Source organism: Puntigrus tetrazona, chromosome 17 (genome assembly GCF_018831695.1).
Source record: "Puntigrus tetrazona isolate hp1 chromosome 17, ASM1883169v1, whole genome shotgun sequence".
Taxonomy (NCBI): domain Eukaryota; kingdom Metazoa; phylum Chordata; class Actinopteri; order Cypriniformes; family Cyprinidae; genus Puntigrus; species Puntigrus tetrazona.
This window is the reverse complement of record NC_056715.1, coordinates 4,343,380-4,370,567: the sequence shown is the minus strand read 5'-3', so window position 1 is coordinate 4,370,567 and position 27,188 is coordinate 4,343,380. Positions and strand designations below refer to the sequence as shown.

General features: G+C 36.6%; 2 protein-coding genes across 2 annotated transcripts in view; one reads left to right on the top strand and one right to left on the bottom strand.

The window, feature by feature from the left end:
• The window catches only part of ero1a (endoplasmic reticulum oxidoreductase 1 alpha), a 6,842-nt gene extending 555 nt beyond the window's left edge, over nucleotides 1–6,287 (top strand). Inside the window, exons 1-16 of the mRNA XM_043262513.1 lie at nucleotides 1–482; nucleotides 1,201–1,320; nucleotides 1,402–1,485; nucleotides 1,561–1,599; nucleotides 1,670–1,746; nucleotides 1,842–1,915; nucleotides 2,028–2,148; nucleotides 2,546–2,592; nucleotides 2,726–2,734; nucleotides 2,814–2,840; nucleotides 2,923–3,015; nucleotides 3,094–3,340; nucleotides 4,576–4,645; nucleotides 4,728–4,814; nucleotides 4,896–5,032; nucleotides 5,108–6,287. The exon at nucleotides 1–482 is cut by the window's left edge and continues 555 nt beyond it. Of these exons, the coding sequence (XP_043118448.1) occupies nucleotides 315–482; nucleotides 1,201–1,320; nucleotides 1,402–1,485; nucleotides 1,561–1,599; nucleotides 1,670–1,746; nucleotides 1,842–1,915; nucleotides 2,028–2,148; nucleotides 2,546–2,592; nucleotides 2,726–2,734; nucleotides 2,814–2,840; nucleotides 2,923–3,015; nucleotides 3,094–3,340; nucleotides 4,576–4,645; nucleotides 4,728–4,814; nucleotides 4,896–5,032; nucleotides 5,108–5,171 (1,464 nt within the window). The 5' untranslated portion in view covers nucleotides 1–314 and the 3' untranslated portion in view covers nucleotides 5,172–6,287. The remainder of the gene's footprint in view (nucleotides 483–1,200; nucleotides 1,321–1,401; nucleotides 1,486–1,560; nucleotides 1,600–1,669; nucleotides 1,747–1,841; nucleotides 1,916–2,027; nucleotides 2,149–2,545; nucleotides 2,593–2,725; nucleotides 2,735–2,813; nucleotides 2,841–2,922; nucleotides 3,016–3,093; nucleotides 3,341–4,575; nucleotides 4,646–4,727; nucleotides 4,815–4,895; nucleotides 5,033–5,107) is intronic.
• A 103-nt stretch (nucleotides 6,288–6,390) lies between these two features.
• On the bottom strand, nucleotides 6,391–26,377 carry gpr137c (G protein-coupled receptor 137c). Its single transcript, XM_043262512.1, has 7 exons — nucleotides 25,670–26,377; nucleotides 14,538–14,587; nucleotides 12,133–12,361; nucleotides 11,855–12,004; nucleotides 9,845–9,970; nucleotides 9,462–9,586; nucleotides 6,391–8,224 (listed from the first exon to the last, which is right to left on the bottom strand). Exons 1-7 carry the CDS (start codon nucleotides 26,075–26,077, stop codon nucleotides 7,996–7,998), a joined length of 1,317 nt encoding a protein of 438 aa, XP_043118447.1. The 5' UTR covers nucleotides 26,078–26,377; the 3' UTR covers nucleotides 6,391–7,995.
• Nucleotides 26,378–27,188: the final 811 nt, after the last annotated feature.

The window sequence follows — 27,188 nt, the reverse complement described above, 5'->3', positions numbered from 1 at the left end:
CGACATCTAGCGGTGAACCGCATGTAGTGCAATTTCCATCCAAAAGAAGGAGTTCCCGGTTCAGTCTGACGACATTAAAAGCTACATTACATTTCAGCCTGAGAATTTAATATGACAGAAAATCAAAGCTTATCGCGTTGTGAACACGCGTTAGGCCCGGTCGTCCACTGCTGCGTGAGTCAGATCTTAGCCGTAGAGGAGTCACGTCCCTCACGTAGCGGCTGAATGAATCGGAAGTGATCTCTGAGTAAACGTGTCTTACAGCGACGCGCAGTTCAGAGTTGCGTACAAGTACTGTACAGAAACCGCAACGGATGAGCAGCTGTGTGAAGACAAGAGAAGGCTTTCACCGAACAGACCCGTTTGCGCCGAGCTCGGTTAATTGGCAAACGACGATGAAATGTTATATTCTGTTGGCGCTTTTGCTCACCGGCGTCCACGTGACTACGGCAGGATCCGCTGCGCACAGGTGCTTCTGCCAGGTGAGAACATCACTAACAGCGTTTTATTCAATGCATTTAAAAATTAAACAGGTGACACTAACGTGAAAATGAGCACAGTGCTATACTATAAAATAAGTTAATATGATATTTCAGAAGTGCAGTGAATGACATGGTAAATATAAATATGCCATTCACTCAGTCTATGGACACATACCTGGACATAGCTCATGTAGAAGCTAGTGTAGTTTTTAAGGTTCTTAGTTTTTATTTTTATAGTTTACGTTTTAATTTTAGTTAAAAGTGATTTTATTGTTTCGTGTATTAGATTTTTGGTTTTGCAATTGCATCTATTTATTATCATTTTACAAAGAGAAATGCTTTCTTGGCAACTAGCTGAAATGCAAGTTGTTTTGGTTAATGTCAGTTAATGCATTTTTTATGTTTTGTCTTGTAATTTTTCGATAGCACTGTGGTTTGGTGGCCTGAAAAATCATGAAAAAATAGAATTGCAATTTGTTCATAGTTATGCTACGCTCAAATATTTCATCAGCTATCAATCTCTTTGTGTATGTAATATGATTAAGTACTTTTTTAAATATAAAAGTATTATAGTGTTACCATCTGAAACTATCACTGCGTCATAGTTTCGTCGCAGTATTTTTTTTTCAAAAGGTGGTCTGAGGTAGATTTTTAACTCGAGCTTGCAGATAAACGTTAATGCTTTTGATTGATTTGGACGGTGACGTTTGGGTCATAGGTCACTGGGACTCTCGATGATTGTGCTTGTGATGTTGAGACCATCGACAGGTTCAACAACAAAGAAATCTTTCCCAAACTCCAAAAACTACTATCCTCTGATTATTTCCGGTTTTATAAGGTGAGTTCATTGTTGGTAATAGAGTGTAAATATCAATATATCGTTCGTTCTTTCATCTCTAACGTTAAATATTGTGCTCAGGTCAATCTGAACAACCCCTGCCCGTTCTGGACAGAGCACAGTCAGTGTGGACTCAAATACTGTGCTGTGAAACCATGCACACCGGTGAGCTTTTCAAAGTTCGTTGGCTTGATTTTGTCTCGAGGGATTTTATGTGACTCCTTGTGTCTTCCTGTGCAGGGTGAAGTCCCGGAGGGCCTTAAATCCAGCAGTTATAAGGTATTAGCAAGTCTTGTAGTGTATGTAGCGTGTGTTAGCGTTGCTGGTTGTTCATTATTTTTCCCCACAGTATTCAGAAGCAGCCAGTCAGGATACAGAGGAGTGCGAGAAGGCAGAGAAACTAGGAGCTGTCAATGGTTCTCTAAGGTATAACATGTCATGTTTGTGTCAGGAATACTTCTAATTCTTTAGTTTTTGACTTCGTTAGTGCTAGCTCTCTCTCTCGATGCTTCCTCATGTAGCGATGAGACGCGCCAGGCTCTTCAGGAGTGGACGAAACACGACGACGAATCGGACCGTTTCTGCATGTTGGACGGTAATTGTGGTTTTCGCTTTTTATTTGAAGTGTCTGGTTATCGGCAAGCACGTCTTGGGCTGCAGAGCAGCCGTCCTCCACAGGCTGCATCGTTGATTTTCTGCTTTCTTAGACGAGGACTCGCCTGAATCGCAGTACGTCGACCTCCTGCTCAACCCCGAGCGCTTCACCGGCTATAAAGGACCCGAGGCCTGGCGGATCTGGAACAGCATATACGAGGAGAACTGCTTCAAGTAAACAGTCAATCACATTTATTCTCACCATCAGCTATGTCTTGTTTTTTACTTGCAAAAAAACCCCAATTTGTTATTGACACAAGTATTTAGCGCAAATCCGACTTTTATATTCTGACTTTTTCTTAAGCCCCCAAATAAGCATATCAGAATGATTATGAAGAGAGGAGTAATGGTTGCTTATTAAAAAAAAAACGTATCCGTCGCAGGAATAAATCATATTTTCAAATATATTTAAACGTGAAATGGTCGATTTTAGTTGCAATAATATTTGGATTATTACTAAATTTTATACACATCTTCACGCCTCAAAAATCCACCCGTATTTGCAACTTAACCTGTCCTTGATATTTCGATTAATTATTGTGCCTATGATCCTTTTTTGCTACTTTTTCAGACCTTATTCAGTTAAGCGTCCATTGAATCCTTTGGCCTCGAGCAGCGGTGAGCATTAAGTCACGCTTTGTCTATTTTTTTTTATTTAATTGCTTATATTTGCAGTAGACCCCATCATACTGTGATGCTTATCGCTGATCATCTTTGTAATTGACTTGCTTTTTCTCTCTCTCCACTTTAGGAGATGATGGTAAGGTTATGCTCCTCAAATCTATTTAACCAGTGATTTTAATCAGCCAAAAATTTACTGTAAGTCTTTCTCATCAAAGGGCAGGGCTTCTACCGCTGGCTAGAAGGTACGTTTCTGCTTAAAGATGTTGCGTTTTATATATGCTACTGTATATATTAATTTACGAGCTCCTGTTGTTGTTCGTTGAGGCTTGTGTGTGGAGAAACGAGCGTTCTTTCGGCTGATCTCAGGACTGCATGCTAGTATAAACGTACACCTGAGCGCCCGGTATCTTCTAGATGGTAAGTCACAACAGCAAGTTAGCGACGTAAAAGTATTCAAAATCGCGTTTAATTGTTTGATTTGATGTGTTTGGGTAGAAAACTGGTTCGAAATGAAGTGGGGTCACAACGTGTCGGAGTTCCAGCTGAGGTTCGATGAGGAGCTGACAGAAGGGGAGGGACCAAAGAGGCTACGCAACCTCTACTTCCTGTACCTCATTGAGCTGCGTGCTCTGGCAAAAATACTGCCTTATTTCGAACGTCCCTCCTTCCACTTGTACACTGGCCAAAGCGCTCAAGACAACGAGAACAAGAACCTGCTTCTAGAGCTCCTCCATGTGGCCAAGTAAGAACGTTGCAACGGTTGGGTCAAAAAAACAAGCCATTTCTTTATTTAGTAATGTAACAGGGTTCGTGCAAGGCGCTTAAAGTGTTTAAATTAAATCACTTGAGTTTGACTTTTTCACATTTAAGCCCCGGAAACCCCTCGAAAACGGACATATAGTTGAATGAAAGAAGGCAACACATCTGAATCGTTTTTTATAATCTTTTATGATGGTGCTTTCGGCCTTTTATTGCGCGTGCTGTTTGTTTGCATAAAGCCTGACATAAAGGCAGCTCGGCACACAAACTCTTCCTTCATACGCTGCGTGAGTTCTGGCTGTTTGCTTAACAACGTAACAACACATCTATATATGCGATTTCAAAATAAAAGTGCCCTAGCTCTAAATATTAAAATCACATGGTTTTAGAAGTCGTGTAATCGCCTAGTAAAATTAAACATTGGTGCTTTACGTAGGTGTATGTATTATAACAAAATGTAGATAGGGTTATATTCACATCATGTGTAAGCATATTACATTATGTTTACTTAAGATTGTCACAGTAATCAGGGTTACTTATCCATCATTAGTAATTGTAAGTAATAATAAATAATGAAATGCTTCAAAATACAACTGCATTTAGTTTTTTGCAATTAACAATTTTTGTCATTGAAAAATTTTTACATTTATTATTAAAATACTGTCTTGTTCTAGTGAACCAAGTGTCTGTATTTTGCTCAGCCCATAGTGTCTATGTCCGCAATATAGCTAATAACTTTTCAAGTGTATGATGAAGCTTTTACTTTTAAGATCAGTCATATATTCATAGACAAATCACTTTAAATAAGGAAAGCGATAATTCTTTCAAGTTGCCACAACTATTGCATACTTTGCATGTGCTGCACTTTACGTGTACCATTTTTTTTGTTTTATTAGTTTATTCAAAATTAATTTAAAACATAATAACAATATTGTGATCTCTGATTATAGCCCTTGAAAACAACGACAAAAAAATAGTGCTTAAAGTCCTTAAGTCCTGGATCATATTGCAGTTTCCTTACGAACCCTGTTGTAATAATTTCAGAATATATAATGTTATTAGTGTTGTCTAACATTTAATTGCGATTTATACATAATTTATATGTGTGTACTATGTATATTATGTGAAAATGAATACAAATGCATGTAGATGTTTTGAATATATTTACGTATGTGTGTAATATAATATTCTAACATATTTATAATGTTACATTTGCAGATCCTTTCCACTGCATTTTGATGAGACTGCTCTGTTTGCTGGAAATAAGAAGGAAGCCATGAAACTGAAAGTCAGTGGCTCTTTTCCACGTTTGCTATAATGTCAATGTATGCAGAAATAGGTTTTTAAATGAGTAACTTCCCTGACTTTAGGAAGACTTCAAGCTGACCTTTAAAAACATCTCGCACATTATGGACTGTGTCGAGTGTTTTAAATGCAGGCTTTGGGGTAAATTGCAGGTAAGATGGTGAAGATCATGACGTATACCCAGATGACGTTATGTGTTGGTTTTTTTCATGTTCAGTGAATGTCTCTCACAGACTCAGGGCTTGGGAACCGCGTTGAAAATCCTGTTCTCAGAAAGGCAAATAGAAGCAATGCCCAACACAAGCAACACCAATCCATCATTTCAGCTCAGCCGGCAGGAAATTGTCTCTTTGTTTAATGCTTTCGGAAGGTACGTCAGTGATCTTTTATTGTCAGGATGTCTTTAGTTGAAATGCCTTTTTTTACGTGTCTTTTTCCGTTTTAGGATCTCCACAAGTGTCAGAGAGCTGGAGAACTTTCGGTCGCTGTTGTCTGATCTCAAACAGTGACTGTAGTTAAGAATCTGATTCGAGGACGGATTCGTTTTGGGTTGAGTTACTGTTTTCAGAATGATTTATTCCAGTTGTTCCTAAATACAGTTTAACATCATTATTCTTAGGAAGTGAGCACCTTAGTCACAAAACTGCAATGATAGGGATCATTCTTGCACTCTTACAAAAATGTATTTCACGTTGATAATTTTTTAAATATATATTTAAGTAAATAACGTAGCTTCTTGGGAATTAAATGGAGATACACAAGTATACTGCAAATTGTTTACAAGAAAGACATAAACCACTTGATATGTGTATTTTTGATATATAAAGCCAAGTTTTCATTTCTTTATAGGTGTAATATATTAGTTAGGTTTTGCAATATGTGCCTCAGCACCTATATTTCTGAGCATATTGGCTGCATTACAAAAAAACAAATCGTGCTTAATTGCATCCACAATAAATGTTTATGTGTGTACTCTTTATTATGCATATACAATACACACACACACACACAGTATATTTTAAATATTTAAATTAAATTAATATAATGCATAAAAGTATTTCTTAAATGCATGAATGTGTGTATTTAAACACACACACATTATGTACTCAAACTTTTCTTTCGGATGCGACTAATTGTTGCCCAGCACAAATTTTCTTTATGTATTTCATATTTTGAATGTACATTTCGAGAAAAAGATTTTTTTTTGTATATTTGCAATTACTTTTATTTTAAATAATGTCCTGATTGCTTATTTTTTCATAAAGATTCCAGATTTCGTTTTGTATCGAGTTGCACACAGGCTTTGGATTTATTTTGCAATCAATGTTAAAGTATGTTTGGGACGTTTGTGTCATTTTTGCATTCACCTAAATTCTGAAAATTATGTGAATTAATAGTATGCACTGATAGCAATCAAAACATTGAATCTTCGAGGGAAAAGATTCACAGGCCCTTTTGTCCTGATTTAAGCTGCTCCACGAGATCCAACCACTACAAATTCAATTGCGGCCAGCAGTTCAGCCAAGAAACGAAAACACAGTTAGACGTGTTAGACAGTCATCAAGAGAAATGAACACTGGTATGTTGAAGCAAGAATTGTTGATACTGGAGTTAAAAAAAAAAAAGTTTCCATTTTTAGTTCTGTTGCTATCTGCAATAAACATCATTTTCTGTAATGTTCTTATAATAAAAGACACCAAATTACACAGACTCTGGTCAAAACAAAACTTGTTTTTAAAACAGTGCAATAAAACTTTATTTTTTTATGGTAGTGCTTGTGTACATCTTTAATGAACTATGAACATGGGTAAACGAGTTACATTCATTGGCCTCGAACAAAAAACAAAGGCTTTGCTCTTTTGCGAGATTCAAGAGTTGATATGATACATTTCACAGTAACATTTTTCAGACCAGACTCACATTTATAAATTAATAAAGATAAAAAAAACAAACCAACCAACTCATACGCAGCCCCATCCTGTCTGCGGTTTGTCAGGAAATAAACCCAATCAGCTTTCGATCAAACGCATAACATTTCCATCAATTAGTGCTCAAGTTCTCTCATTACTGGAAAGCTTTGCTACACATTAGCTGGCGGAAAGCAAGGAAATAAGACACGAGGCCGACTTAAAACGTCCAAATCAATTAAAATCATCCGCTTTTTTCATACAGCATACACAAAACCCTGCAAGACGCAATTTTAAAAAAACACATTTTTAAAATAAATGCAATAATAGAGCAGGTGCATCTGGAGTTTTAATCCCTCTGCTGCCCGTTTATATTTACACCACAACTAATGATTGCTTCAGCCAAATGATTGTTGATATCTTGTACACAGCTCATAACATATGGAGCAGCGAATTAGAGGATTAAAAAAATAAGCTTTTTTTTTTGCTAAAACACAAAACGATTACTTTTTTAGGGAAACGGAAAGGGCCGCTTCATTTAAGCTGGATATGGGACATCGATTGCTGACCATTCACGCTGCTGAAATACAAATATACAGGAATGATGATATAAAGCTTATGAAACATGTTTAATACAAACATGGATTTTGTGCGACATGTTTTTCGAATCATACGATGGCACCATTTCAGGCTTCCCTGGAGAATGATATACTAGATTTTGATTACTGATATAAGCCCAAAATGTCCTTCACAAGCCAAGTACCAAAACATTAGAGGGTGTAAGTAGAGTTAGTCTTCCTAGTCAGATGTATGACACTAGATCTCAGCCGTCGTTTCTGGGTTTGTAGGAACCTTTCCGTATTTGGGAAGGGTGGAAATGTCCTACCTTGGATTTAAGCACGGGCTCTTTGGCAACGTAACAAAAGGAATTCAAGATCAGTGCACAATGGATCCAAGTACAGACGGATCCATAATGCTCTTTGACTTGGATAAACTCGAATGGTTTTGCTCTTTCTCCGAAATGGTGGAATATAAAAGCGTACTCTCCAAAAAAGGAAAAATCTCGCCACCACCAACACCGCATTCTGGCCTACAACTACTCCAACTGATCCAAATATGAAACACAGGCCCACAATAAGTGCAAAAAAAGCACATCCCAACTCACAGAGGGGAGTCCATGTGCTGAAGGCTGTGGGGAGTTCATTGCGCCAACATTGAGTGATGGGATGGATGGTTTTTAGAAATGAGAACATCGGAAAAGCTGGTCTGTTTGGTCCAAATAAACCTCCCCCCATCACCTTATGGTCCCTTTAAATTCCTGCCACATCAATGTTGGGCAGATAAGCTGACTGAGGGGGAAGACGACCATAAAGCGTTGCTCATTGATGTCCTGGCTGAGCCAAACCTCAGACTAGATCGACCTGCTTTAGTTCTGAGGGGTGGAGTAGTGTGTTTGGGAGGTTGAGTAGTAGTTCTGGGGGGTGGAATAGTAATTGTGATGTTGGTTGGTCTGAATGTTGCCGTAGGCGAAGAGAAGAGGGGCGGTTGATGTCTGGGTGCCGTTCAGCAGGTGGGGGATCGCCGTTAGGCTGCCGTTCCTCTGGATCGAACCGTACCAATTCGGACCCGTCTGAGGCGTGGACGACAGGATACTGCTGCAAAACAGAACCTTCAGGCTTAGAGATTTAATTTAACTGGTGCATCAATCAGATTAATTAAAGGGACAGTTCACAAAAAACATCTGTTTTTAGATGAAGATGAAGAAATGTCATGAGTTTGGAAAGATAATGTGACAAGTCTGGCACCACTGCAGTTCACAAACAAATGACTCTAATGAACTGGTCCTTTTTATTGAGTCAGTTACGAAGTTTCATGAAGATTTTCATTTGAATCAAGACTTAGTCATTCAGAGCAATTACAGATTTCAGAAATGACTAACTCACTTAACTGCCGCAATTTGTTGTTACACTACAGTTCATATGTGGCACCAATGATGTTTTTTTTAATTAATGTTATTTCTTTATCATCATCATCATCACAGCAAGGATGCATTAAATTAATCAAAATAAGCAGAAATATTTATAGAGCACCAAATCTACATATTAGAACAATAGTAATGACACTTATAATATAAGTGTAATATATATTACACAATATATTGTATTGCACTAATGTACAATACCTGAGCCTCAACCTAATAATAAAAAAATGTCACAATGTTACTATATTTAGATGATTAAACACAGCCTATATTATATTTTCAAAAACATTCAGTTAAATATAACAACAGTAATGTCCAATTTTGTTTAAAATTTTTATTTAGTAACACTAGGGCTGGGCAAAAAAAAAATCGTAAGCTATAGTCGTGCGCATTTGGTCAGTAAAGCTGGTTCTTTGATTAGAGGTAAATCTCCATCACCTGTTTTCAAACAGAGCTGCAGTTAATACACAGAGACGTAGATCACTGACAAGCTGCACAACGGCGCGTTCAGTTTCAGTTTCATGTTCAGTTTCACAGGCGATTCATTTGAGAGTATTAACTGCCGCACCGTTTGAAAACAGGTGATAGAGATTTACCGCTAATAGCTTTACTGACCAGATGCACATGAATTTATCTGATGGCTTTCTGCCCAGCCCCCAAGTAACACTAATAATAATAAAAACAATTCAGTAAAGCATAATTTAGTTCCTAAATCTTTCATTTCAGGGGCCAAAGGTTATTCTTTTTAGTCTGAAATTTAATTTAAATTTAAATATCCCTCAAAATATAAACTGAAATCTTTAACTATATCTAAATAAAACTTATGAACTTAAAAACACTTCTATTTCAGAGATGTTTGTGAGTAAACAAACCTGCAAGTAAACAATTTTTTTTTGACAATGTACACTAACCTGCATCTTTCTCCTCTGGAAGTTGTGTTTCTAGATAGATCGTCATCACTATCATAGCGGCGTGGGTTGTCAAAGAAATACGCCCTGGAACTAAAGCTGTGACTGTTGATCATGCCACCCGGTGTCTGTGGAAACAAAGTATACACAATATAAATAAAACGGTATGACTGGTGCAACACAGACAGACAAATACGTGACTAACACAGCAGCATGGGACGTTGTTTTCAGCAGGGCAGACGTCTGAGTAATTAATTCTATCTGACAGGAAAACAACTCTCCGCTGGGGCTTAAAAAGCCGATCGCTGGCTCTCATCATTGAGTAAGTGTCCAGCTGTGATATTGATGGACAGATTTAGAGGAGTGAGACAGGATTAGGCTTTCACCAGGTTCTGATTGGGCCGCTGCACTCTGAAGAACAACACAACCAGGCTGGTGGGCAGCAACTCCCAGAAGAACAGGATGATCCCAAAGACCACATACGCTTCCCCATTGATCTTCTCTACATCCGCCTGGAAACAAACACAGTGCAAGACAAATTTAACACTGAGAACTTCCGACTTCCACTTCTGAGCATATCGATGTATCGGTACACTGTAAAGGCCAGAAGAGTCTGAGTAAAGCCTGATAATCTGATTGTAATCTAAAAACCTTTTAGAATTGTTTTTGTAAAATAAAAGATGAAAGAGATGAAGCACAAAAAAAAAAAACTACAACTGAAATAAATATTAATTTATTATTTATAAATGTACGAAAGCTAAATGGAAGTACTTGAGGGAAAAAAAAAAGAAAAATGCCAAAATTCCCTTAACAATCATTACATATTCACATATAACTTGTCAGAGTCATGTATTATGCGTCACATTTAATTAGTTCATGAAACGGCTGTGTAAATGATTTATTGACAAGGGGTGTACCATTATACTTCTCTACAATCAGACTTTAACAAAGGCCCAATTTTTTAAATTAAGACAGCCATAAATATTAATATCGCAATTTCAGTTTTACTCAAATGAATATTTTTACTTTTACAATAGTAATATTTTCTATTTTGTTTCATATTTTTGTTTAGCAAATAAAAAAACAATAACAATCATAATGATTTTGAGTTTAATAAATCGAGCACCCCTACAAACTGTGGCCTACAACAAACTAAAGCACCAACATCATACACATGGATATCCACTAAACTGCAGACAATGCAGGATAAGGAAGGATGTAAACAATCCCAGAATTAAATGCATCATCAAAACGGCGAGAAACAAATCCTCACAACAGCTTTTTATGAGACAAAGTAGCTTTATGAAGAATAAGCAAGCAGACGGCCACCCAAACATATGCAGCTGAGTCAGAGAAGGGGGCTGGCCAATCAGGGGAACCTCGACTTCCTGTCGGCCCGTCTCAGAGGTGAACCCAAACTAGGTCACCACCAGGCAGCCAGCCAGCCATCCTTTCTGCACAGCAGCCTTACCCGAGCTATTTATAGCAAAACAAAGACCTTTCCCCCACAGAGCCCATATCCGTCTAAATCCCCTCAAATGGATTGTTTCTTTGGAGCACTGCGCAAAGCAGTGTAATCCATGTTGAATTACTTTATTTCGAATGAATGAAGCAGTCGACATCTCTTTTTATAAAACAACAAATACATTTGTAAATATGCAGCAAAAGGCATAATCTGTCATTCATTACACGGCTTCTATTATGCCACACACACACGTAACGGCTCTTGAAAGATGCAGCGCTAAATGAGGGCACACAAAAATGAGCTACTATGCAAATGAGAAGAATAAATACGTAATGAGTTCATACATCTCTCATAAAGGTGAAAACAGCATTGATTATTAACTCAAACAGCTGTGCCATACTAACAGCAGTGATCTTTCTGAGGCTTGTTTATCTGGGACGGTAAAAGTTCAGTGAGGGTTTACCAGCTTTATGCTTTCTACATAAATGATCTCTCAAGAGTTTGGGCTCTATACATTTTTAAAAATGTTTTTGAAGACTCTAATGCTCACCAAGGCTGCATTTATTAAAAGACAGTAAAATCTGTAATATTTTGAAATATTACTACTATTTAAAATGGCTATTTACTAATATAATATATTTGAAAACAACTTTTTCCTGTGATGTAAAGCTAAATTTTCACTCTTCGATGTGACATAATCCTTCAGAAATCATTCTGATATGCTATTAATCATTTTTAAACTACAGTTTTAAACAAAATTATTACTTGTTTAAAAAAAAAACCACACACACACACACACACTCACACACACTCACACACACTCACACACACTCACACACACTCACACACACTCACACACACTCACACACACTCACACACACACACACACACAGACTTAACATTAACAATATACAGAGTTATATTGAACTACCTGGTCAGATACATTGTACCAGCCATAATTAAATGGGCTTGGCCGATCTTCAGGAGAAAGAGCCACCACAACCAGGTTATAACAGGCTCTGGAGGTGTAGAGAAGGATAACTGCTGCCCCAATGGCTGTGGCCTGGCATACTGACGTCCCCTGGATCACAATCACAAAAATCACTACAGACACCATTCAATGCAATTAGCTGCTATTGAACTGTCAAACCGGAAACGCTGCACCGTCATGCTATGAATCCCAATCCGCTTCCATCCCCGTCCGCTTACCTTTGACTCCAGGTAGACGTTGGCAGAAGACATTTTAGCGATCTTGAAGATGCAGATGGCGAGTGAGATCGCACAGAGCACAAAGAGGCTGTCGTTAACCAGCACTCGTGCAAGAACAGCATCCTTCACCTGACTCTCACCCACATCTCCCTGGACCAGCATGGCACACGTTACATTCACCACCAGGAAAAAAACACTGGCCAGCAGAAATCCTAGACGCAGGGGCACCCTGATGACAGTGGAGAGAAAAAATATGTTTGAGACAACATTTACATTTACATTTAGTCATTTTGCAGACGCTTTTATCCAAAGCGACTTTTGAGTACAACAGCGATTCATTTTTTTAGAGAGACAAACAGACAGTGTAAGTGCAATGTGTAGTTTCAGTTGTAGAATGGGTAAATCAAATGTGAACATATTTCACAACTAATATTTTATTATTGTATTTGAATTATTTCCTCTCAATTAAACATACCTGACATCATTTTAGACATTCAGTGCATTTATCATTTTTTTTTACCGTTTTCTGTTTAATAAAATCTTGCTCTGTCACATAATACGCCATGCTCAATATATTGCTTAATATATCATACTGAATAATAGGTGAGAGCTCAATGAAATTGAACTTGAGTTCTGCCATTGCTTAGTTCTGTCTGGGTCATGTGTCAATCCTCTCTTCTGCCCCTCCCTTTTCATTCCACCACATGCCCTCCTCCCACTCATCCTGACACAGACAGGGCCGGGTGGGATTTGATCTCCAAGCTTTTCACCCAGCATCAGACTCTGATCAAAGCATGTATTTGTACAGATTGATGCTTCGAATATAAAAACTAACGGGTCTGCATTAACTTGGCTCAAACTTTTTTAATAGTCTTTTGATTTAAACCAAATTTTAAAAAAAATCTAAATCCTTCTAAATTTAACCAAAAACACAATGTTGTTCCAAAGCTGTGTGATTTCTGTTCTTGTGTGCAACACAAAAGCCGATGAGTAAATGAGTACTTATGCAGTCAAATTGAAAATAAACACACACACACACACACACACACACACACACACACTCTTGATGCACTAACTCAAATTTCAGCCTTTCTATATTGCTACATCTTCTTATTTTCACATTTATCTTCTTATTTTGAAGCTTGAAAGGCTCAGTATTCCTTCACTGTATGTCAAAGATCAGCATGAATAGGTTTTGAACTTGTTGAACGAGTAAATTAAAATGTCCTTGCCCTGTTGAAAAAGAACTGCTTAGTCAGTTTAGTCTGGTTTTTGCTGGTCAACCAGCCTGGTCTTAGCTGGTTTAAACTAGTCATCAGGCTGGTTTTAGAGGAGTTTTGGTCATTTCCCAGCCTGGCCAGGCTGGAGGACCAACTTAAAAACGGCTTAAACCAGCTAAGGCCAGCCATCCAGCCTAGGTCAGTTTTAGCTATTTTTCAGCAGAGTAGTTACTGCTGTAAACAAACTTCATACAGGTGCAAGATGAAAAAAAAAAAAAAACCCATCTAAACTTCAGTTTCTCTTAGATACTTTTGTATAAAAGCCTACCCCCCCACAATTTGTTTAACATCTCAACTGATTTGAATCACATATTTGTATCGATTTCCAACCATCTGAGTGTATCTTTACATTCCTAGTAGACACAATGCAACAGACACGTTTAATTAACACAGATACATTTCCTACATTATTTAACAGTTTGCAACATGCAAAGTGTAAATACAAGGAATTATTTCAATTTTTTATGAACACAAAAGTATTCTCATGGCTTCATAACATTCAGATTAAACCCCTGATGTTTGATGGACTATTTTGATGATGTCTTTAATACTTTTCTGAACTGGTTTGGAATGGGCGTAAATGATTACTGACAAAATGTTCATTTTGGGGTGGAGTAACCCTCTAGGGCCAAGAAAGGTAGCAAAACATTGTTAAAACAGTCCATGTGACGTGTGAGTTCTTGTGCTAAAAGAAAACAAAAATAATGACAGCTTCCTGATGTAGAACACATAAGCGTCAATAACGGCCATCGAAGATGTGATGAGTAGAAGAATTGTTGAATAAAGTCATTATTTTTGTTTTCTTTGCACACCAAAAGTTTTCTTGCATTCTCTTCGTAAAATTACAATTGAATCACTGATGTCACATGAACAATTTTAACGATTTCCTTACTATGCTTCTGAGCCTGGGGACATTTCAGCTGCATTGCCGAATATGGAGGGTCAGAAAACTCTCGGATTTCATCACAGATAACTTAATTTGTGTTCTGAAGATGAACGAAGGTCTTATGGGTTTGGAATGACACGAGGGTGAGTAATTAATGACAGAATTTAAATTTTTGGGTGAACTATCCCTGTAATTCTTTCACAGCACTTATCGCTACTGCACGAAAGAAATTCTCTTACTTGTACTTGTTGAGTTCCGGGGAATATTTTGCTTTGGCTTTGAAAATCACCTGTGGAGGAGGACAAAGAAAGATTGTTATTACTTTCAGACATTACTACAACAAACTCTATCTCTTTGGTTATTTGAGCAGAGGTATTATCAGTACAAAAAAAAAAAAGTTTTCACCAAGAAACTTCTGCTATCTGTACTTCAAAGCTGCTGATGACTAGCTTGTGCTAAAGCAAAGATAAGGATGACAAGAGACCAGGCTATCTGAGTTTGTTTAAACAGAAACATCTCCTGGTTAAGCAAACAGCCCAAGAGCTCAATAACCAGTGTAAGTTATTGGTTATGCCTAAGGCCTTTGCAACTCTAGCCCTAAGGTCAATTCAAGGTAAGCACAACTACAGATGCTTGCACAACCATCACTGATAAGCATTCATGGACTGTTTTCACTCTGACATGGCCTTCATGTAGTTCACACAAAGTCCATAACATCCATTAGCAGGTAATGTAGATTTCAACATACACACTACCATTCAAAAAAGGCCAGTACCTTTTTTATAATGCTTCTATTCAGAAAAGATACATTAAATTGATCAAAACATCCATTAGCAGATGATACACTCTAGCATATAAAACACCATTCAAAAGACAGATCAGCAAGTTTCTTACTTTTCTTTATTTTTTTTTTATAAATAAAGTAAAAGACTTTAAATTGATTAAAAGCGAAAATTCCGTTTTGCGTCACAGGAATAAACTATATTTTAAAATATATTAAACTAGCTATAAATTGAATTGCATTCTCAATTAAATAGATGCACCCTTAACTACTTTCAAAAACATTCAAACAAGAGACTACTTTCAAATATATATATATGTCCTTCCAACACAAACCTTTAATTGCTAGTACTCATACATGAACAGATGCATGACCGCAAACTTTAAAAGTAATTATACTAAGCCACCAAAGGCTCCGACAAAGTTAAATTCTGCACGATATGAACCACAGCAGTACTGAAACGGGAACAGACCTCACCTGTAGCTTTCTGCACATGAAAGTTGGAAAATTATTTTTAACCAACTATAAAGAACATTTGGAGAGTCAAATGTTTATGCCATTCAAGTCTAGCCCTATATTGTTTTTTTCCATCATGACATTTCACAACAATAATGAGTACCAAGTACCCTGTGCTTAAACTGTATTGCTGCTGCTTGTCAGCATTTGAAATATTTAAATATAGTTTTTAAAAATCTTTAACATCTTATTCCTACATTTAGTTTTTGATCATTACGAACACTATGCTGATGTTGGTGTCTTGCACTTTATAATCTACAGTCCCTACTGAAAATCTTCACAAAATCAAGTACCTTGAACACAGAGAAATGTGTTATCAACTTGGAAAGAAGCAGTGAAAACAAATTTAAAATGAGGCAAGGGAATTTCTTCATTTAAGTTCTTCGTTTATGAAACAACAGTGAAAACTTACACACTACGTCTACATTCCTGACAGACACATGTAGGACCCTAGTCCTGTTCTTCTCTAGTTACGCGGCTGACAACATGCAATGAGAAACTGAAATATTGTAGACCACAATGAGCAGGTCAGAACAAAAAAAATAGAAATAATAATCAGTAAATTAACTGATCTCTGTTACTATGACAAACCTGCAAAAGTTACAGCAAAAACTGTTGGTTTTTAAAGTATGTCTGTGTAACCGAATCTGCATTGCTCATTAGCAACAAGAGGACTCAGGTGGAAAACAGCTGAACACACCAGGAGAGTGTGGACATTCACAAACTGGAGTACACCTGTCTGACAGCCTGCGCTTGACAGCCATCAGTGGCACATGTGCAAATTGAGAACAGATGCCATGTGAAAAGTATGCAGTATGGGCAGAGAATATGCAGTGACTAGGATTGAACTGGACGTTTAGTAAAGAAATAATTAACCTCCTTGATGAATTCATGGTGACCTTTTAGTGAATTTAATCCCTATGCGAAGAAAATTCACAAATATCATTTTGCATTTAAGTAAAATTAAACCGTGAAGAGCATTTCTTTACTCTTTCCGAATAAAAGTACTATGTAGAATTACGCTAAACCTCACGCTGCAAAGCTCTTCTTAGAATTTTATTTAATATAATTATTTTTTATATATATTACAATTATTCCTGTGGTACAAAGATGACTTTTTAGCATCATTACTCCAGTTTTTAGTGCCACATGATCCTTCAGATATTATTTTGTTTTTATATGTGATCATTTGGTGCTCAAAACATTTTTTATTATTTTCAATGTTGAAAAAAAAAAGTTGTGTAGCTTAATATTTTTCCATCTCTTAAAATCTCTCTCTCTTTTTTTTTTTTATTTAATGTCACTTTGATGAATTCATTGCATCTTTGCTGAATAAATATATAAATTCCTTTAAAAAGAGCCATGAAAGTCTCTGATATTCTGGTATGTAGACATCCTGTTTCATTTTGAGGAATAAAGTTTAGGAAGAACAAAACGTAAACAAAATTTAGGGAGACCTATTCATTTAACACTATTACTGGCTCTCTGGTAAGATAAATCAAATGCTTAAAAGTGCAAAACGCATCTAATTTACCAAAGAAACTAGCAAAAGGCGCAGCAGACGCTTCGCAGACTCCACCAGGACACTGCACAGCATGATTCAGATTTAAACAGAGAAAAGTCTTCAAAAATAAACATAGCAAACTGCACCTTATGTTTGTCATCTCACAAGAGAGCGGTAGGCTCAAGGGACTCGTGTCACCCTGAGCGCTGTGCTTTCACAGAGAAAAGGCAGAGTTAAAAGCTCCTATCTGCCTGCTCTCCGCTCCCCACCCTCAAACCACATGGTTTTTACAGGCAAAAACAAGGTCAGCTCGCTCCACATTCAACACAGGCACACAGCAGATATTTCAAGGTTTGTTTGTCACAAGGTGGAGAAAGTTACAGATCAGATATGAAAAAAATTGCTTGTTTTTTTTACATTCTCTAAAAAAGAAAGCTCACTGCAAAACAATGCCAGGATGTTATAAGTGGTTATTAGTGATATTCCAGATCTATTTAAGGTCAATTTTTCAATGCAAAAATATATTATATTTCTTTGTTTGCTAAAAAAAGTGCAGAGTTTTAATGGAATTAAAAAGAAAAAGAAAAAAGCAAGTGAGAGAGCAAATAAATATGGATAGGTCTGTTTTGTGAGTGATGACAGACATGTCTTGGTTGGGAGAAATACAAGTCATGACTTTTATAAGCACTCAGCTCACATACAAATGCCAGCTACTTTCGGCCAGTCACAGAAAAAGACAAAAAAGGAAGTAGACAGCATTTTTTTTTATGCAAGCCCTTTCTGTGACCCATATGCAGATATTTGTCTCAGTTCCTTAAATGTATTTTTTACCATGAGACGTCCACATCACACTGAGTCATGCTTTTGAAAGAGAATAACGCTGTGGTTCAGTGTCATGAGACTTTGTGAGACTAAGCTTCTTCCTCTTTTACTGATGGTGTAAAATGTTATCGCTATTCACGACACAAACTCATGCAAGACATTATATTTCTCTATTAAGCAAAATTATGTCCACTAATGACTTAGAAAACCATTGCTGTTTTCTTATATATATATATATATATATATATATATATATATATAAATCTGGATTTTTACTTTTGAGTTTATCGTTAAAAAATGCTAAATCAAAAATAAATAAAGATTGCAGCATTTTCTTTTCAACAGAAATAAATAAAATAAATACAATTACCTGCCAAACAGGTTTTGTCTACAAGTTTGTAAAAAAAAAAAAGAAAAATTGTAAAGAACCAGAGATATGGCTCTAGCTTGCATATGCTGACAGGAGATCACATGCAACTGCTCAGTGCATATGACTGATTAACCAACCCAAAACCAAAAAGAAGGAAAGCTTTCATCTGCATGGACACTGAGGTCCTCTGACATGTTTACATGGTTGAACTCATCATTTCCTGTTTTGCTCCTTGATAATCAGGACACACTTTCCCCTTCAGTGCCTCATGTCAAGAGGGCCCCGAGGAGGTTTAAAACCAATGATTTATCTACCTACACTGGAAAACAAAACTCTTCTCTCTGGTCTGCTTGATATTTGTTTTTGTGCAAGGTTGTGTACGAGAGCGCTCACTGAACACATCTGAGTGATGGAGGTTCTGTATCCTGTGTGAAGTCAGAGCAGGTCAGAACAGAAAATAGGCCTAAACCCTCAGACAGACTCACTGGGATGGTTAAGAACCAAACTACTCCATGCAGTTCCGACCATTTTCAGAAAGTAAAGCTGGATGCGTTTTAAACATTGAAAAAAATAGTGAGTTTCTATGCTGCTAAAAGGAGCGCTTTTGTAGAAGCTTTTTTCAAAACATTCACCAACAAGTAAATGTTTTGTCTAATTTCTATGAAAAAAACCTAAGTAAAAAAAAAAAGAATGCGCTGGTAAAACAATTACGGAGATTAAATTATATTAGTCATCACTAGAAGATAAAAAGCTAAATTGACAAAAGGATTAAAATATGAGATACTAAAGTCATAATTAAGAAAAGTCAAAAATATGAAATATTTTTTGTCAAGAAATATGACAAAAAGAGGAAATTATTAGTTGGCTACAATTATGATGGCTAAATTCACAAAGAAGACACAATTATGAGATACTAAGTCACTTATGACATGAAGTCAAAATTAATACAGAAAGATCAAACTATGAGATCATAAGACAAAAAGCTAAATTGGCAAAAAGCCAAAATGATGACACACTAATCATAATTATAATGTCAAAAGTAATACCAAAAGGCGAGAATATGAGATGCTAAGTAACTTTTTTTAATTATGAATTCGTAATAATTATGACCAAAAACATGAGTGAATATAAAAAAGTAAATACAAAAAGTCAAAATAAAATAAATCTAATTTTGAGAGTCATAATAAGATAAAGTTTAATTGTCAAAAAGAATATAATTATGAGATACCAAGTCATAATATACAAAAAAAGTCAAAGGTAATACCAAACAGTGAGATTATGAGATAATTATTAATAATTAATCATTTTATTTATGACAAAGCATGATTTAAAAATTGTTACGAGATAAGTCATTGTCGAAGTCAAAATTAATTTAAAAAATATATTAAAAAATTATATAAATAGATATGAGATAAATGGCAGAATTTACAAAATATGAAATTATGATATAGTAAGTCATATAAAAACTATGACAAAAAAAAAATGATTATGAGTTAGTGATAATTATAACAAATAACATTTTTGTTCTTATGATGTCAGACATGGACTTCAATAAATTGATTTTATCCATTCCTTAAAAGGCATGTATAACAAAACTGTAGTTATAACTTTAAATATCATAGTATAGTCCGCTTCCACTCAAAGACTAAGAGTCAGGGTATATCAACTCACACCCAATACCATAATAAATCTAACAGCATCCAAACACTGACCTGTTGTATGACTGCTACTTTTAAGCCCAGGTAATAAAATTAAAACAATCTATAGTTTAGGTCAACTCAACCGTTTTTAAGAAACCTGTTTAGCAACCCTTGGCACATCATTCCTATTTGATTCTGATTAGCTGTGTTCGGGGAGCAGAAATGATTTCTTCACAAAGCCCATGCCAAATGAGTCATACTTTCATGTCCATGACACAAATTGCTTGTATGAGGTCGGGAGCCAGCAAACACAATCCTCCACAAAAATGGCAAATAAAGACAAACATAAATAAAATTGTGAATAAACATGCTGTGGTAACTGAAATAAGGGTTAAACGTTCACGTGATGCCGTTTGCACTAGCTTTGTCAACACATAATAAAAAAAAAAAGAACACCAGATAAACAGCTTTTACATTTTTTTTTGTGGCTGTCATTATAATAATCTATATTTTAACATTTAAAATGTTAATACATTTTACATGCTATGCAAGCTATTTGTATATTTATTCAAATGTATTTTAGATTTAGATTTTTGAGAAGCATATCTGCATAGAAAAATTATTTCTGAGGGATCATGTGCCAAAATTAAATTTTAAATGCAAAAATATTCATTTTAAAAATGTATTAAAATAGAAAATGTATCTTAAATTGTCAATTTCAAACCGTTATTTATTTACTATACTATAACTTATTGTATATTTGTTGTTAATTTTTCATCAAATAAATGCCTTGTTAAGTGGCCTCTTTAAACAAAAAAAGAAACATTCATAGATATTCCACTAATAATAATTAAAAAAAAAAAATAATAATAATATAATTTAGATTTTTTTTTTTTTAAGTACAGTAGCAAAAAAAGTCATGTAAAATGGTAAATAGTCATGTAAAAAAAACACAATTTTTGGTGTGAAACAGCATGACTAACAAGTGGGAGTCAAGGAAAAACACTACAAAAAAACATGGCTCCTTTAAAGACAGAAACACAGTATATGAGTCAAATTCATCCCACAACAAGTGTATTTACCAGGAACAAACAAGCGGCTAATTTAGGAAGCAGAAGGATTAAATGGCTGTTTTCCTTCAATGCTCTTGTGGACTGTCCTCGTTACCCACTTCCTCCCTTTACATGACAAGCAGGTCTACAGTACCTAGAGATCCCTGCCAAAGAAACTGTGGCCTAGTTACAGATTAACAACAGCCGTCCCGAACCTCTCCTGACACAACAGCGCAACTGCTAAAATCATTAGCCCGAAACAAATTCCAGCCTAAACTTCTCCAAGTCAGCTGTCAAAGGGCGAGATTCATTCCAGTCAAGCCCGGCCAATGAACATCTCAAACAGGTGCCTAAATTTGTTAAACAAATTAGGCAGCATGTTTCTGTTACTGATCCCGATCATGTGATCATGTGACTTGGCCCCAAATACGAGTTTACAAAAGCACTGGAAGGGTGTAAACAGCGGTCCACCTAATGCCATAATGATCCTCACCAAACTTGCATATTTATGGATGGTTTTACAGACAAAGAAGGCGAGTGTGGAATAAGAAAACAAAATTCCAGTAAGCTGTAATGGAGCTGCGCGGGGGTGATGCCTCCGTTTGGCTGGCCATTATAAAGATTCCTCTGCAAACTGAATTAATAAGACTCTCCCAGCTGATACAATTGCAGAAAGAAGCCATGACTCTGTGGTTAGACATGCTAAATGAGAAGAAATGCCACGCTCAGCGACTTTTACGGTCAAATGATGACCGGTATTGCATTAGGCCTGACATTAGCAACATCAATGACATGTCATTCTTTGAAAGCTACATTAAATAATAAAAAACATTTGATCAAACAAGTGAACTTGCGCAATTACGCCATGCACCATGCTTCATAACTTCTTTTCTTAATCTACGTTACCGTTTTTCCCTTTTTTGAAACTTATATGACCTTATTAATGTAATGTTCTGCAATCGAAATCAAATTAAGCTCCAATGAAAGCATGGCCATCTAAACCATCAAAAAAATTCGGGGCCTTGACAGTGTTCTTCACTTGGCACTCAATCAAAAATTGACAAAAAAATCTAAATCTAACATTTCTTAAATTGTGTTCAGAGAATGAAATAAGCTTTTAAGTATTTGAAATGACATGGGGGTAAGTGATTAATGACAAAATATTCATTTTGGGATGGAGTATTTCTTTGAACGTGACACACCACTATCCAAACATCAGTGATTATTATTAATATACCTACTGTTCCACAAAAATATTAAGCAGCGCAACAATTTTCAACACTGATAATAAGAAATTGAGCACCAAATCTGTATATTAAAATAATCACGTGACTCTAAATACTGGAGAAACGGCTGCTGAAAATGCATCTTTGCGTCACAGGAATAAATTAAATTTTACACATTTACACATTTCAATACAAAACTGTTTTTTTTTTATTATTATTATTGTTTTAGTCTATTTTGACCATAAAAGACTTAAGAAAATAAAACATCTTGACACATCTGCGCCAAGTTACAGCCAATTTTGAATAACTGTAAAATGCATTACACTACACAGGACTTTTGCTAATGGTATTTAATCTTTTGTCAAATTATTGTATTACTGAACTAACAGTATGCCACAGATGTCATTAAATATTTTTGCATGTTTTGAACCTGAAACATTCTTTATGTGTGAGAAATTTTTAGAACTAATAGTTTAAAATATGCAGAGAGCACCAAAAACTGACAATGTGCCACCAACTGCATTAACAGCAGAAAACATACTGTGAAAACAAGAGTGAAAAATGGCCCATCTCTTTTCTTTGCAAGGCTTTGCTGATGAGGTCTCATGTGACGCATTACACACACACACACCTACATGCAGAAATCACACGTGTGATTCATGGGGGAGATCTGCTCCACGTAAACAGTTGGAGCTCACAGTACACACACCTTTAATGTGTTTCCTTCACACACAAGAGTTGCTGAAAGTGTAATTTGAAAAATTAATTGGTCATCACTCTGGTGCCACCTCGGGGAACCGGAAGACAGAGGAAGTGCAGATATGAAAACTGTGAAATAAGACTCAACACTTGCAAAGAATAAAATGCATTATTTACAGTGTAGCAAATTCATTTCCCTAAAGAGACTTTCTGGCTGTAAAAATAACAGACATTCTGAGTTCGACTATGCATATTTTTACATTTGATAAATAAAAAAGGATATAATACTAAATTATTATTATTATTATATAATATTACTTCATATATTTTGTATATTATCTACTGTGTGATGTATTATTATTACATAAACATAACATTTATACTGTAATAAGTAGTAATATATTATATATATATATATATATATATATATATATTACAAATTTTAAAAAGTATTTGTTATTTTAAATACATTTGATCATAAACGGCATATATCTATCTATATGCAGTATATTATATTATAATGAAATATTTAAAACTATTATATAGCAACATTAAAATTATATATTATCATTATAAAATATTAGCACAACATTTACAGCAGATATATATAACACATCAATTGCATTTCCTTTTCAAACCAGCCAAATAAACAAGTGGTGTGATCTTCCTATATGACACACAGCTAACTCGTTTCTGCAGCAACTAGCATAAAACATCACTCGCTGCATCCAATTACCAAGGAAAACGAATGTAGGGCAAACAGCTGAGTTAAAACAGTGGTCATTAGGTCATTACTGAGTGGACACAGCACTAGATCGCAACACGCCGATCACAGCCAAACGCAAATGACTCATTCGGAGACGTACCCCACACGGATACAGTACCCCACCGGTGTGATTTTGTTTTCGGAGTCGGGGTGCTCGGCGTCTTTGTCTGTGAGGTGGCTGTTCTGAGAACAGAATGCTGCACACCCCTTTTGTTGTGCCTGGAATAGTACAGGATTGAGCAGGGTGATGTAATGCTCTTGCAGCAGGTGCCTCTGATTGGCTCGCACCTTCAAATGCCAACTCGCGCTGTTCAGGCAGTGTCGGTACGATGCCCACATCTCAAATAGCTCCCGAGGAATACGCACAAACAAAGGCCAGCTCTCTCGAGCAACCCTCTGCAACTCAATGTGGGTGTAAGGCGAAAGGCTGCAGACAGGCATAAACGGAGGTTGCATAAAACAAAGCTATCAATAAATCTAACAAGACTGCAGGGCCTGTCAGTCAGGTTTGATTGTGCCACGGCTCTATGTGCTGACTACGGGTGAAAAAAAAATGCAATATAAGCAAGGTTACATTAATATTAGAGCCGGGGTGTTGTCGGACAGAATGGAAAGGGCAAAGCGCACATTTTGAGCTGAGTTTGGGACATGAATGATAATGAGATTTAAACCAAATATTTTATAATAAGAGTTATGGTAAAATTCAACCAAAGACCTTCAGAGCACACGTTACATAAACTACACTGTGATTTATTAGATATTTAAATGACTGTAAATAGTTCTTGCTTTGATAAGAAACAAAAAGAAAGAACTTTGGAAGATTAACACTTCTGCTTTTCATAAAAATAAAATGAACGGTGCCCAGGGGTTTTCAAGCTACCAAAATAACGATAAAAGCACCATAAATGTATTTAATACCGCTTGTAAGCAGTTCAGAATATAACAGTAACATTTGCACCCATTTAGATTTTGGTGCATCAAAATATTACATCCTGCTTTTAATAAACTAGTGCATATTCAAAACACAAAGGAGGCTTTAGAGCTTTAGTATAATACGACTTACATTTTGCATTTGCATTTATGTATCTGGCAGATGTATTCATCTTAAAGGGCCCTGGAAATCAAACCCATGACTCTGCTATTGATATACTCTACTTCTTGAAGTACAGGTATGTCTGTGTCTCAACCAGTGAGTATCCTCCATCCAACATGGAATATAACGTGAAATAGTTGTACTAACTACCGTTATGCTTCTTTTAAAGTTACTATTCACTTTCTCTATACGGAAAAGAGCAGCGTGGACATACTTCTAAACATCTCTTTTTGTGATCTACAGAATGAAGGACATCAAACAGCTTTGGATGGACATGGATATGCGTAAATGATACAAAATAATGTCATTTTTGTTAATTACGTAGTCGTTTCTCATCCATGAATAGTATAAGGGCCTGTAATGTTCTGTTCTCCAATGCACAAAGCTTTGGAGAGGAGATGAACAATATTTCATCCCCTGCACGATGAGGTTATGCATTCACAGACCGCCAAGACTTCACAAAGGGTGGAAGGATGGACCAAAAGTGGCAATAATAGTCCTTATTCAGACCGTCCTGTGAAATGCACTTTTGTGGCCAAGCAGAGGGACCGATGACCTCCAGCTGTGCTCTTGTCCCAGTATCATGAACATGATGAATGTCTAGAAATGTCTTAAACAACACAGTTTGCCAGCATGACAGTATGACGATGCTTTTAATCACAATTACAGCATGTCAGTCCGAGTCAGTCACATGAAGTAAACACATTTGGTGGGAGGGATCCCAGTCAGATGTGAGCAGCATAGAAATCGAAGTCTAACTAAATGCAAGAGGATTCACATTAACTCTACATAACAAGCAACACTGGTCTTGGATGTTAATTAGACCACTAACCGTCATAAACACGGCGTGCAATGCACTGCAAAACAAAAACAAATTGGGTAAAAGGCAAAGTGGCACTTACCTGAGCAAAATAAAGGTTGAGCAGACACAGGGTGAAGAATTGCAGGCAGACTGGAAAACAATACAGGAGCCAGAACGGCAAAGGCTGGAGCTGGTTTGCTTGAACAACATTTTTAAAGTAGAAAGAGAAGAGTGTCGTCCTCAAAGCCGACCAGAGCAAACAGAGAAAGAGAAAAACGCTCTGGTAGCTGAAACGCTTGTGTCCGTAGTGCAAAATCAACCAGAGCTGCAGGTAAACAAACGCGAAGAGCAGCGAATACAAAACCGTGTAGAGAACCGTGAGACCGAGCTGAACAGACGGGGGAACCGCAGCCTGGATCAGTTCGGCGGAGGATGAGGATGATGAGGAGGAGGAGGATGAGTCCGTCCAAACACTGACACTGACCTGGTTTTCTAGTAAAAACAACATATCGACGGGATGCTCGCTATCACGTCGACTTATCCGGAACTAGCTACCGTTTTCCTTTCCCATGAAACTTTTCACGCAGACGTTGAGAAATTAGGAAAAACTGAATAACGTCAAACTTAATTACAAATGACATATGAGCTGAAAATGAAAAACTACAGGCTGTCCTAAGTTGTTGTCGTGTTGAATAAACTTTCAAGCAAATTATCGCATGTTTATAAGCAAGATGTGGAAAACAAACAATTAAAAAAACAGCAGAGTCCCCCCAATCTCTGCAAGGCTGCTCCCTCCGAGCTAAGAAAAACCAACTCTAGCTCTAGAAAAAAGCGATCAGCTGGCTAGCGTTACTGCTCTCGCCCCGCCTACTGACCAATAGGAAAAGGCTAGAATCTGACGCGGTTCTGTCGCCATGTTGGCTCTCGGGTGAATAGTGCTGAATGGAAAAATTCTGTTGCTTTCGAGCCAAAATGAGAGGCGTTTCACGTACGTTCGCAGAAAACGAATTTACACTACCGCCTACTTTTTTTGAGAAACCAATCATTTGGCTTTTGGATGCCCTGCCTCTGGATCTCTACGTTTTTAATTTTCAGAATATCGGCGTTGTTGTTTTTAAATAATGCTTGGACGTTTGCGCATGATGTTTTATAACCTTGCAGTGGTTAAATTTGTAGCTAACATGAATTAATAGCTAACATAACACTGCGCAAAATAATGGTATCATTTGTGTTTGGGTGTACAAATCTGGCGTATGCACGGAATGCATGTTTTCTAAGAAAGGAATGAAAAACAAATAAGTATAGAAAAACAATCCACAAATCTCTGCAATACAGCTCCTCCGAGCAAAGAAAAACAACTCTTTAAAAAAAAGAAGCGATTATCAACTGTAGGGAGCGATCACGTTCCGGCCAATAGAACGAAACTGGAAACCAGTGCGCGATAGACGCCATATTGGCTCTCAGTTGAAGTAGGGGTGAATATAAACAGGCCTTTGCATTGGAGCCAAAATGAAAGGCTTTTCAGAAGTCGTTCGCCGCTGAGCCATGAGTCCTCCGCCTACTTTATTCTCATTGGTTTTCTCCCTGTATACGTTGTATTTTTAACTTTATGATTGGTG

Coding starts and splice junctions, on each gene's coding strand:
- gpr137c (XM_043262512.1), bottom strand. CDS start 26,077: ATGTTGTTTTTACTAGAAAACCAGGTCAGTGTCAGTGTTTGGACGGAC. Junction 9,587..9,844: donor AGCGGCCCAATCAGAACCTG/GTGAAAGCCTAA, acceptor TTGTTTCCACAG/ACACCGGGTGGCATGATCAA. Junction 8,225..9,461: donor TCCAGAGGAGAAAGATGCAG/GTTAGTGTACAT, acceptor TCTGTTTTGCAG/CAGTATCCTGTCGTCCACGC.